The following is a 13,227-nucleotide window of genomic DNA, read 5'->3' on the forward strand; positions in this document are numbered from 1 at the left end:
CTTAATCACTAAGGACTCCTGCATCACCAGCTCTTAACATTTAAGAAGAGCAGAACTTACAAAACCTCTTTCCGCGCAGCAGGCCGTGTAGGGTCTGGCTGCTGGCCTCCCACCAGAAACGGGAAGACCCTACTAAACTGAGTACGGCCCTTCCTACAGAGTGACTGGTAACCCTTCTCCACCAGTGGTGGTGTATAACAAGGAGAGGAAACAAACTAGGAGTCGTTGCGCCTTTAAGACCAACAAAGTTTTAATCAGAAGGTAAGAATGCTAAACATTCTAAACCACTGCCTACCAGCTATATGTAGCTCTGCTCACTGTACCTGATTCCTCATCTGATGAAGTGTGCTTGGAGCACAAGGAAGTTTACCTTCGGAATAAAACTTTGTTGGTCTTAAAGGTGCCAATTGACTCCTCCTTTGTTCTACTGCTTCAGACCAACACGGCTGCCCACCTGGATCTATCAACAAGGAGAGGAAATGTACGCTGTTTGCAAACTTAGGGTATAACAAGGGGGGGGAGGGGGTAATGGATTCAGGGTGGTGGGCTCGATCACAAAACGGCTGCCAGAGGAGGTGGGCCCAGCCACAAAACGTCAGGAAGATTACAGCTTGTTGGTTTTAAATGTGCCACTAGACTCAAGGGGGGAAATGGTTTGTCTAACACAGCTGTTGCAGGGGCCAATATTTGCAAACACAGTGGGCATAAGCATTTGGAATAGCTTTAATAGGAATAATGTCCTCATATATGTCACCATTTCTCACACACGACTTTAGTCAATATCTGGGCAAAATATTTAGTTAATTACGGCTCACTTAAATTCACTTACTGTTTGCTTAAAGTAGGACATACAGACACTGGAAGCTGCCTTAGACTGAGACCAGTTTCCCACTTGCTTTATGCCGCTCTCACTCTCCTTTTCTCCGCAGGGCTTCGGTCGGATTTCACACTAACTGCCCCGGGGCTGCAACTCGCTCTGCCTCTTTCGCACAGCAAACAAGATCCTCTAAGAACCAGTTTCTGTTTGCCATGTGAAAAAGGCCCCGGGGCAGATGGTGTGAAATCCAACGGAAGCCCTGCAGAGAAGAGGAGCGTGAGAGGGGCATAAGGCTAGTGGGAAATTGGTCTGAGTTAAACTATTGGGCCAATTCGGCACTAGACCTGTAGTTCTGGTTCAGCCCTGTCCTCAAACTGACATTCAACACTAGAATCGTAGAAACCAACTCTTGTGAGTCTATGATTCTAGTGTAGAAAATCAGTTTTGGGACAGGGCTGAACCAGGATTAAAGGTCTAGCGCAGAATTTGGATCTACTAAGGTATTTCTCCTATACTCTGACTGGCAATGTCTTTCCATGGTTTCCAGTGGAGTTTTCACGTCCGCTACTACTGGATCCTGTTAAATGGAGACACCGGGGATTGAACTTGGGAACTTCCGTCTGCAAAACTGACACTCTGCTGCTAAGCTACAGCCCCTCTGAAGAACTGAGGATGCTGGGTAATTTTCTTGCTCCCTCGGATACCAGAAGGCGACAGCTGCACTGCATCTCAAGGAAGGCCCTAGGTGCAGAGACTGCCCACTGACACGGAAAAGAAGGAAGCGGAAGGGGTCAAATGTGGTTACAGAAGGATACCTTTATCATGTGCTCCTGTACGCAGAGTGGGTCGCTGCTGCCCAGAATGCTGAGCAGTTCGTCATCTGATATAAAGAAGAATCTGGGGAAAGCATTTCTCTTGGAGTCCAGGTAGTCGTTCAAGCTTTTCTGGCACTTCTCCAGGCCATCGCTTATATTCTGTAGGTCTGAGAGGCGGTTTTGAGCTTCGCAGCACTTCTTTATCACCGGCTCTTTGACTGTTTCCGCCATTATCTGCAGGCAAAAGGGCATGGAGTTGAGGGAGTACTGATCATGAATTATCCTGTTAACGGTAGGGTGGTGTGCTCTGAATTGCGCGCGCTTTAGGATCTGCCTATAGGCTGAGGCACCACTTTTAATGTATGCTGGACTGCTATCTGTCTATCTTTATTTATTTGTTATTATTATTGTTATTATTAACTAGACTTGTATCCAAAGCAGGCTCAGGGCAGCTGAAGGACCTGTCTACTTTAGGGACTGCCTCTCCCCACATTCCCCAGAAAGAACTTCAACTGGGAACTCAAAATTTGCTATCGAGCCCCGGGCCAAAGGAGGCAAGACTCAAAACAATGCACGAAAGAGCCTTCTCAGTTGTCACCCCTCATTGGTGGAACCAACTTCCAGAGGATGTCAGAGCTTTGCGGGACCTTGCCCAGTTCCGCAAAGCCTGTAAGACAGTGCTATTTCAGCTTGCGTCTGACAGTTAGTTGTCAACTAGAATGAAATGAAATGGCTGCTATCTCCGAAGACATTAGATCTGAATGGATATCTTTTAAGACCACTGAATGCCATCTGTGTATCTATTTACTATATTGTTTAATTGTATCTAATGGCCCCATGGCGCAGAGTGGTAAAGCAGCAGTACTGCAATATTGTGATCTGAACTCTCTGCTCACGACCTGAGTTCGATCCCATGGAAGCTGGTTCAGGTAGCCAGCCCAAGGTGGACTGAGCCTTCCATCCTTCCGAGGTCGGTAAAATGAGGACCCAGCTTGCTGGGGGGAAAGTGTAGATGACTGGGGAAGGCAATGGCAAACCACCCCGTAAAAAGTCTACCGTGAAAACGTCGTGAAAGCAACGTCACCCCAGAGTCAGAAACGACTGGTGCTTGCACAGGGGACCTTTCCTTTCCTTAATTGTATCATAGTTAGCACCTGACTGTCATTTTAACCTAATGTGTTTATATTGTTGTTTTATTATAAATTGTGAGCCACCCTAAGCCTGCTTGAGCAGGGCGGGCGGGATATAAATTGAATAAACTAACTATCTGCCGGGAGCAGGGCTTTTTCATGGGTTGCCCCAAAATAACAGATTGCCTGCCTGCTAGGCTTCCCCATCACTTGATGTTTCTCAAAAGAAGGAAAAAAACATTTATCTGATACAAATCATTTGAAAACAAAAATAATCTGACTTGCTTTGCATGGTTTTATTTAGGCTTTTAAATTTTATTGATCAGACCATATTTTCAATGATGTGTCGGTTATTTTAGACTGAAATACCGAAAGGTGCTCCCAAATGTAATAAGTGTTATGCGATCATCACTCTGCACTTCTCCCAAAGCCCCTATGATGATGATACTGGATTTATATCCCACTCTCCACTCCGAATCTCAAGAGTCTCAGAGCAGCTCTCAATCTCCTTTATCTTCCTCCCTCGCAACAGACACCCTCCTGTGAGATGGGTGGGGCTGAGAGAGCTCTCACAGTAGCTGCCCTTTCAAGGACAACTCTTGTGAGAGCTATGGCTGACCCAAGGCCATGCCAGCAGCTGCGAGTGGAGGAGTGGGGAATCAAACGTGGTTCTCCCAGATAAGAGTCTGCACACTTAACCACTACACCAAGCTAGCTCTCAAAACTATCAAAACTCAGGCCAGCAACTTGCCCTTTTGAAAATCCTGTCGATGTTGTCGAATTTTTTCGCTTCGTCAGGCAGCTGAGATCTGATGTCTCCCCCGATAAAGATACTCTCCAAGTACATCCATTTCCGCTGAACCATCATCCAGACCTGAGGAAGGGAAACAGAATTCCAGTGAAGGGCGGGTGAATTAAACCGAGCGGACCACAAAACCGCAAGCTCAGCAGACCCCCGTCCTCTTCTCTACCTCGATTACTTCGCCGATCAAGGAGAGGGTTTTCTCCCAGTTGTGGACAGTCGCCAGGAATGGCCCTACAAATCTGCTCCCGGAAATGCTCTGGAGGTTGACGGCATTGTCGTCCAGGATCTGAACGATGTCATCGACGGAGCCCAAAATGAAGCCCCGTTCTTGGGTGCCTTTGAAGTACCTGTGCACCGTAAACTTCATACTCTCCCAGGTTTCTACTATTTCCTTCACGCCCTATGACGGAATTTTAAAAAGGCAAAAAGAACGTTCAGCATCTCTAAGGGTTATATTCTCAAATTCATCATTCTGATTCTGGCTGTCAGTGTATTAAGAGTGATCATTTCAGAGCTGTGTTGGTCTGCAGCAGAACAGTTAAGAGTTGCCTTCAGCAAAGCTCGAAAACTTTGCCAAAACTCTGCTCGGTCTCTAAGGTGCGAAGGGACTCCAATCTAAATTTGCGACAGTTGGGCCTGGCTGCCGGCAGAGAGAGAATTTACCTTCTCAATACTGAGCTCTTTGACAGCAGAGCTCACAATCTCGTTGATAACGTCAGAATGCTTGTGCAGCTCCATGGCAAACATGTTCTCAAGGGTGAACGTTTCGGTTGTCATTTCAAAATGGGTCCCGGTTCGGTTCATCAGTTCTTTCCAGTGCCTGAAATTAATTGACGGGTTGACAATAAGAGACTTTTGGTTCACTGCTTGAAGGCATAAAAACAGGTTCCTTACCTGTAACTGATGATCTTCGAGTGGTCATCTGTGCAGTCACACACATGGGTACTGTGCTCAGTCACAACCCCTAGCTCGGAGAATTCAAAAGCTTGCCTCAGGTGTTTTTTCCAGCATGTTCCTCGCCCATCTTGGGGAGTAGACATGCTCTGCGCATGCCTGGGACAGGGGGAGGAGCGAGCCGCCCACTCAGTTTCTTCCAGCCGCTACTGACAAGAGAATAAGGTAGGCAGAAAGGTTCAAACGGGTTGAACGCAGAGAGAATAAACTGAGCCAGCAGCGGGGAAGGCTGGGTGGACATGTGTGACTGCAGACGACCACTCGAAGATCATCAGTTACAGGTAAACAACCTGTTTATTTTCTTCGTGGTCTCTGTGCAGTCCCACACATGGGTGATTAGCAAGCTGTCTCTAGTAGTAGGCTGGAGGGTGCTGGCATGAAATAACCCAACTCCAAAATATCATACCCGTAGGAGACCTTTTTGAACAAGGCTTTAATGGAAAACAGAACGAAGAACTGCTTGGTCGAAAGAGGCATCTCTCGTCTTGTACGAACGTCCAGTGCATAATGTGAGATGAATGTCGATGGGGAGGACTACACGGCAGCTGCGCAAATGTCCTCTAAAGATGCCCCATGAAGGAGAGCTGACGAAGAGGCCACAGCCCTAGTGTAGTGAGCTTTCAGAGGATAAGGTAAGGGCTGTTTAGCGAGCTTGTAGCATAGTGAAATCGCAGACGATACCCACTTGGAGAGGCGTTGTGTTGATATTTTTGTGCCCTCATTGGGTTTCCCTCGGGCCACAAAAAGATTGGGTACCTTCCAGAAAGGGCGAGTCCCAGACAGATAGAAGGCTAACGCTCTGCGGGCATCTAAGTTATGTAACGCCTTTTGGCCTACTTCCTTAGAATCCTGAAAGAAGGAGGGTAGAACTGTAGAATTAGACAAATGAAACGATGATACAACTTTAGGGAGAAAGGTAGGATCTGGGCGTAAAACCACCTTGTCTCTATGAAAGACGGTATATGGTGGGTCTGCGCAGAAAGCGCAAATGTAACTAGCCCGCTTCCCCTAAGTTAGGGCTACCAACAATGCAATCTTCCAAGTAAGTAACTGAAGAGAAATAGAGGCCATAGGCTCAAATGAAGGCTGCATAAGGCGTGAGAGAACCAAGGACAAACTCCAGGAAGGAAGGAAGTTTCTAACTGGAGGATGTACATGAAGTAATCATTTCAAAAATGACTTGGTAATGGAATTAGAGAAAACAGTCTGCCCATTAATAGGAGGGTGATAGGCTGATATGGCAGACAGATGGACTTTGAGTGAGGAAAATCCTAGACCAGTCGCAGAGAGTCAGAATATGTCCGAAATTGATGCAGTATGTTCGAAATCGATGCAGACTGGGGCACAAAATGGTGTAGGGAGGCAGAAATAGAGAAGTACTTCCATTTATAATGGTAGGAGCAGCGAGTAGACAGCTTCCTCGCACTGATAATAACCTCTCGAACTGAAGGAGGAGGTATCAGAAGTGGATCTTCCAGGCTGTCAGTTTCAACATGGCCAGATTGTGATGAAGCACTTTCCCGTTCTGTTGGGACAACAGATCCTTGGTCAGAGGGAACTGGTAATGGAGGTTGCGAGAGAGAACGAGTAGTCTGGTGAACCATGGCTGCCGAGGCCACCATGGTGTTACCAATCGTGAAGAATTTTCTGAAGGGTCCTGGTGAGGAGGGGTATTGGCGGATAAATGTAAAGCAGACTGCCCAACCATTTGCGGAGAAAGACATCTTGAAAACCTCTGCTGTAAAACTTTGCTGTAACACTTCGCATTGGCTGGTGAGGCAAAGACATCCACTAGAGGAGTACCAAAATTCAGGAAGGAGGTACTTGCGATTCAGAGACCATTCGTGGTTGTCTGTGGAGGACCGATTGAGAGCGTCTACCCAAACGCTGTCAACACCAGGTAGATGGATGGCTGTGAGGAAGATACCGTTCTCAATACACCAGGTCCACAGGGAGATTGCTAGGTCGCAGAGAGTCGCCGATACTGTCCCCCCTTGCTTGTTGATGTAGAAGACTGTTGTGAGATTGTCAGATGCTACTTGAACGTGCAATCCCCGAATAGACGGGAGGAAGGAGAGTAGAGCCCGGTCTACTGTCAATAGCTCCAAGCAGTTGATGTTGAGTGAGCTCTCCCTGGTTGTCCAAGTGCCTTGGACAGTAAGATCTTCGAAGTGAGCTTCTCAACCCTGCTTTGAAGCGTTCGTCGTCACTATTGCTGTGGGGGAAGACGGTAGAAAAGGTTTGCCTGAGATCAAATTGGCATCCTCTGTCCACCGGAGTAGGGAGTCTCTGACTTTGAGTGGAACATGCAGAGTCGACAGTTGGTGATGACGATGTAGTCGAAAGGTATGTAAAAACCACATTTGAAGAGGCCGCATTCGGAGCCTAGCATATTTGAGAACCGAGGTGGTCGCTGCCATAAGGCCTAGCATTTTCAGTATTGCTAGGGCTGGTTGTGCTGGAGAAGAGATGATAGACCTTGCCCGGGATTTCAACTGAAGACTGCGGTCTGCCAGAAGGAATGCCAGATGTGGAACCGTACACAGGCGAGCCCCTATGAACTTCTTGAGAGGCCACGAGTTTCGATTTTGTCCAGTTCACGCAAAGGCCCAGGGAACCCAGAAGTTCCAGGGTGAATGAAATGTCCTTCTTCAGCCGATATGGAGACAGAGTGGTCAGGAGCCAATCGTCTGTGTAAGGAAAGACAGAAATTCTTTGTTGACGGAGAATGGCAGCGACTGCAGTCATACACGTCATGAAAACACGGGGCGGTCGATAAACCAAATGGGAAGAGCTCTGAACTGAAAATGGCGACGACCGATGGCAAATCTTAGAAACTTTCTGTGATGCTGGCAAATTGTCACATGGAAGTAGGCACCTGAAGGTCTAAGGACGCTAGCCATGATCTCTGAGGGATGAGAGGAAGTATCGACTGCAAGGTTATTGTGAACCACTCTGAGACTCTTTGGAGTGGAGGGCGGGATATAAATCCAATATCTTCTTCTTCTTCTCATACAGAACTTTCTGTGTGGGATGAAGGTGTTGAGTTTTCGAAGATCCATTATAGGATGCAGAGTACCGTCTCTCTTTGGGACCAAGAAATACTTGGAATAGAATCCTGTTCTGCAGTGGTAGCTGGGAACAGGCTCTAGATTCTGGAGCTCTGTGTCCAGTAAAGGAGAAGCAGGAGTTCGAACGAAATGATGAAATCGAGGGGGTGAATCAAACTATGGCATATCCGTGCTTTATGACCTTCAGGACCACGTATCTGTGGTGATGGATTCCCAAGCTTACACGTAGGGGTGAAGTCTTGTCGAAGGGAAGGTGTCGGATGAGTCAAAAGGACTGTTTAGGAGTCTGAGTAGATTTCTTAGACGAATGTGACTGAGGCTTGTGTTGGAAAGCCTGCTTGGCAGGTGGGGGTCTTGCGCTTCCAAAACTTGGATTGTTTTGGAGATCTAGGGCATTTGAAATAGGACAGTTTCCAGTTACGGGAACGATACTGTTGTTGTGAAGGTTGCTGTGACACTCCCAGGCGCTTCGCACATTTCCTGCTGTCATCCACAGATGTAAGGATCTCATCGGTTGTGGTACTGAATAGACCTAGAGCATCAAAGGGTAAGTCTTCTATCTTGTGTTTGATATCTTGTTGTAAGGATGTGCTGCGTAACCACACATGGCGACAAAGAGCGACCGCCACGGCCATGGAACGAGATGAGCAGAATATGGCATGGCATACTGAATTTATCTGCTGCTTACTCACTCTGGAGAGTTCGTGCAGAAGACGTGCCGTGGATTTCTGGGAGGACTCAGGAAGAGATGGAACAAGAGAGGTCAGCTGGCTGGTCAGATTGAAAGCATAGGCGGAGAAATAAGCAAGGTAATTGTGAATTTTTGCAGTTGTAGTAGTCACAGAGTAGAGCTTACGACTCAGAGTGTCCAACTTTTTCCCTTCCCAGTCAGGAGGAGCAGTATGTCTTGTTTGCTTAGACTCTGAAGCTGAATGGACAATCACTGAGTTAGGTGGTGGGTGGGTAAAAAGGAATTTTGAATCTGGTGTGTGAATCCTGTACAGCAGGGGTGGGGAACCTTTTTTCTGCCAAGGGCCATATGGATATTTATAACATCATTCGCAGGCCATAAAAATTATCTACTTAAAAAACAGTGCTCCACCAAGGGAGAACAATTCAGGCTGGCAAAATTAATGCAAATAATTGTTTTTTGATTTGAAGTCATGTGGGGAGAGCCTAATGTGACACACACACACACACACACACATGGCCCGTAGCCCTAGGCAAATGCATAGTTCCAGGCTTTTTTGTAGAAAAAGCCCAGCAGGAACTCAGTAGCATATTAGACCACATCCCCTAATATTAGCATATAAGGTCACACACTCATTAGCATATTAGGCCACAACATCTACGATAATCAAGTGCAAACTGATCTGTGGCAGTAACTTTTCCAGGCCCTGCAGCAATTCTGGCTGGCTAGCCAGGCCCCAGGGAGGCTGCCGCACAGCACATCTAGGCCCTGTGATCCCTGCCTGGTCCTGGGGAGGCTGCCACATGGCTCAGTTCAGCCCAGCAATCCCTGAGGGCCACACCAAGTGACCTCGAGGGCCGCATATGGCCCTCAGGACAGAGGTTCCCCACCCCTGCTATACAGGGATTCCAAGCGATGAGCATTGGGAGGGATGGAGGCAGGCTTGTCCCAGGCCTCTCAGAAACCGTCCAAGTGTACCGGCAACATTGGCAAATGAGAGCCAGCAGGAAGGTCTGCTTGAACAAGGTCATGGACAATGCCGGATACCTTGGGCAGATCTGTAGACAGCTTAATGTTGAGAGCATTGGCCATATTAGAGATCAGGTCAAGATATGCTTTGTAGCCTTCAGATGGTGAGAAATCCGAAGGGGGAACAACATCTGAAGTAGGAGAGGCTGGGGCCTCATCTTCCGATTAGCGATCTGATTAATCAGTGTCGGACTCATCTGGGGCCTGAGGATTACTAAAATGAGGATCCGGTAAATATGCATCCTCAGGGTGTTTGTCCTCAGGGTGCTTGTCCAGAGGTTCAACGGGTTGAGCCAGTAAGGTAGGTTGAACCAGAGAAAAACTAGGTTGAACTGGAGAAAGTCGAGGTGGATTCACAGGCTCCGGAGCTGAACCAGGTGACCGATGCTTAAGTAGAGAACGACATCTCATTAGAGGCAGTCTCGCTGGACTGTGCTGGTATCGAGATGGACTACCATGATACCGAGGGTAGTACTGAAGATACAATGACGAATAATACCCTTCCGAGAATGGAGAGCGGGAGAAATAGCGGTGATGGTGTCGACGGCCATGCGCTCTAGGAGATGGAGACCTAGATGGGGATGGGCTATCGGCTTGCCAATGATCATGGAGGAATTGAGGTGAACCATGGTACCAACGAGGTACGTAGCCCGCATCATGTGAAAGAGATTATCGAACCTGGGACCGAGAACGAACGCCGGTGGTCATGTCTCTGTAAGCCAGAGGGTATTGGTGCTGTGGAGAATGAGACCAACAGGGTTGAAAACCCCTGGAGACCAGCACTGATGACTCCCTATAACGCGGAGAGATTGCCATGTCTCAAAAACTGTGGGTGTCGAGGATATTCAAATTGAAGACTCAACTCTGAGATTGGGACGAGTCACTTGGTATGAGTTCAAGAATCTCCTCAGGAAGATCCGGATGGATGGATGGTGATCTTGAAGGGATTTTAATTACAGCGGATGAAGTAGTGTCAGAGATCACGTCAGTTGGAATTGAAAGTTCCAGCGGTAATGTTGGCATGGATGCCATCATGGACTGGCTTGGAACCGCGGACCCGTACTTCAAACCCAAGGAGCTCGACTTCGGACCCGAGGGCACCGTTTTTGCGGAAGGTGTTCGGTCTCCGGTCGAGGAGGCAGAGATCGAACCTGAGGGTACTGCCGTCGCGGAAGGTGTTTGGATTCGAGTCGAAGAAGTGGAAGTAGAACCCAAAGGGCGTGAATCAGGAGCAGTCCGAGCACTTGTTAGATTTCTTGGATGGAGTCTGCTGAGTGTCCGTAGCCCGCTTCGAATGTTTGTCGGATTTATGCTTCCTAGGAGCCGAAGCCACTGAAGCAACCGACAAGGCCGAGTCCGTTACAACTGGTATTGAGGTGCCGGAGTCGGACCCGTGGGACATATCAGGGCGAAGGGAAGATTCTAGAAGATGGCTTCTCAGTCTAGCCGCGCGGTTTTTTCTAGCTTGTTTCCCAAAACTACTGCAATGCACACAAGTCTCTACACGATGGGACTCCCCCAAACAAAACAAGCAAAAACAGTGTCCATCAGTCAAAGGGATCTTAGTCCCACACCTAAGGCACTTTTTAAAAGTGATCTTGTCCTTTCCTTCCATAAGCCCGTCCTGGAGGGCCGAGTGGGGGGAGGAAAAAAGGGGGGGGGGAATCCAAAGTAGAAAAAAACAAGTCCTTTTTTTTTTTTTTAGAAAGATCCAAGAAGAAGGAGGAACAGAACAATACCAGGCGAAGAGGAAGGGAAGGCCTGAGGGAATAATGAAAGATGGAGCTCAACGAGAAGCGGTGTTGACGGAGCGGTGGTAAAGAAGAAACTGAGTGGGTGGCTCGCTCCTCCCCCGTCCCAGGCACGTGCAGAGCATGTCTACTCCCCAGGACGGGCGAGGAATGCGCTGGAAAAAATGCCTGAGGCAAGCTTTTGAATTCTCCGAGCTAGGGGTCGTGGCTGAGCACAGAGACCACGAAGAAGATCTACATGCTTCCTTGGCAACTGTATGGTCCCAAACCCAGCAAGCCATACAAAGGCAGGAGCAAAGAGAACATCTGTGGAAGAGAACTGGTGGGGAGGAGTACTGCAGGGAGAGGGTGCTTAAGCCCTTTCCCCATGATGTTTTACTGACTTGACATGGACTGGGGGAAGGTGATGCTTGCCCCCATTGGGGTCACCATGGTTACCGGTTTGACACGCCTAGGAAAGGCATAAGCCAATCTCCCTCCCATGGCTTTCGAGTGATATTAGCCATTAAGTGTAAGCAGGGCTTTATTTGTAGTAGGAACTCCTTTGCATATTAGATCATACACCCCTGGTGTAGCCAGTTCTCCTGGAGCTCACAGCAGGCCCTGTACTAACAGCACTGTAAGCTCTTGGAGGATTGGCTACATCGGGGGGGGTGGGTGGCCTAATATGCACAGGAGTTCCTGCTACCAAAAAAGCCCCGAGTGCAAGCCATCATGGAGGTTTTTTTGCATGAAGAATGCTTTTATTTCCATGTGAATCATAACATGCATTGGCCATCCTTAAGAAGACAAGAGGGGAAAAGCTAGAAGGTGAGTGCTACAAAAAAAGGCCCTGTATACTCCAATCAATGAAAGGGCACAACAGGGGAGAATGGGAAGGAGCCTGCATTGAGGGCAGGGGGAGGAAGGAGAGAGCATTTGGGCAGCTTTACCTACACCTTCATAGGATACCACAGAACAGAACATCAGCAAGATAAACAGATCTGGGTGGGCAGCCGTGTGGGTCTGAAGCAGCAGAACAAAGTTAGCGTCCAGTAGCAGCTTTACAACCAGCATAGTTTTATTCCAAGTATAATCTTGCGTGTGCAAGCACACTTCTTCGAACATTTTATTCCACGGTTTGTATCTGAAGAAGGGTGCTTGTATATGAAAGCTTATACTTGGAATAAAAACGCTGGTCTTAGAGGTAGACGGGACTCAAAGTTTGTTCTACAATCTTGCGTAGGTTCACATTAGTGACATTTTTTTAGCTTTACTCCAAAACCATATGTGAGAAACCCAGAATCAAACCTCTCTCTTAATGCCTCATTCTTCAAATCCAGCAGCAAAGGAATGGACTCCTTAAAGGCCTTCATATTCATTTCCAGGTGATAAGCGACAGGACTGCTGCGGACATATTTGGGTAGCTTCCTCAGGGATTTCAGAAGCCCATCGATGCCCTCCTGCAGAACCTGTACATTGAGGTTCACCCACAGAGTCTGAGACCATTCCTCTTTAGCATCCTGGAACAAGGAAACAGACCGCGAGAAACATCTTTACCAAATGCGCAAACGGACTGGAAAGCAAGGTTAAAACAACTTAGGGGGAAAAAGCCCAGCAGGTATCAGCCACTCTGGCCCAGGTGAATATTACACAACACCAAAACATCCTCTTTGCTCACCTGAGCAAAAAAATTATAGGTGACATATGGCTGAGGCTGACCACTTCCGTCATAAGTTCCAACGACAAGAAGAAGAAATGGAACAAGCAGGAACAAACAAACAAATTGCACCCCACATTTTTTTGTCTGGTGATGCACATGCAGAAGTTAGTTTCATGCAACTCATTGATACTGGACTAGCCACCAAATTTGATGGACAGGAAAGGGGTGGAGACTTTTAATCCTTTTCCCAGCCTCTCTTTCCTTCACTTCCCAGCTTATCCACTTCATATACTCCCAGTGCTTTTTTTTAAAGCAGGAAGGCACAGGGACACAGTTCTGACTGGCTTGGCATCAGGGGGTGTGGTGTAATATGCAAATGACTTCCTGTTGGGCTTTCTCTACCAAAAAAAGCCCTGTGTACTCCGATCAATGAAAGGGCACAACAGGGGGGAACAGGAACAAGCCCGCATTGATGGGGAGAGGGAGACAGAGGGGGAGGGAGGGAGTGGGGGAGACAGAAAG

General features: G+C 47.8%; 1 protein-coding gene across 1 annotated transcript in view; it reads right to left on the bottom strand.

The window, feature by feature from the left end:
• The window catches only part of DNAH10 (dynein axonemal heavy chain 10), a 168,862-nt gene that overhangs the window by 107,796 nt on the left and 47,839 nt on the right, over nt 1-13,227 (bottom strand). The window contains 5 exon segments of the mRNA XM_060249163.1: nt 1,633-1,866; nt 3,514-3,636; nt 3,734-3,967; nt 4,231-4,387; nt 12,354-12,565. Of these exon segments, the coding sequence (XP_060105146.1) occupies nt 1,633-1,866; nt 3,514-3,636; nt 3,734-3,967; nt 4,231-4,387; nt 12,354-12,565 (960 nt within the window).

This window comes from Heteronotia binoei, chromosome 11 (assembly GCF_032191835.1).
Source record: "Heteronotia binoei isolate CCM8104 ecotype False Entrance Well chromosome 11, APGP_CSIRO_Hbin_v1, whole genome shotgun sequence".
NCBI classification, from domain to species: domain Eukaryota; kingdom Metazoa; phylum Chordata; class Lepidosauria; order Squamata; family Gekkonidae; genus Heteronotia; species Heteronotia binoei.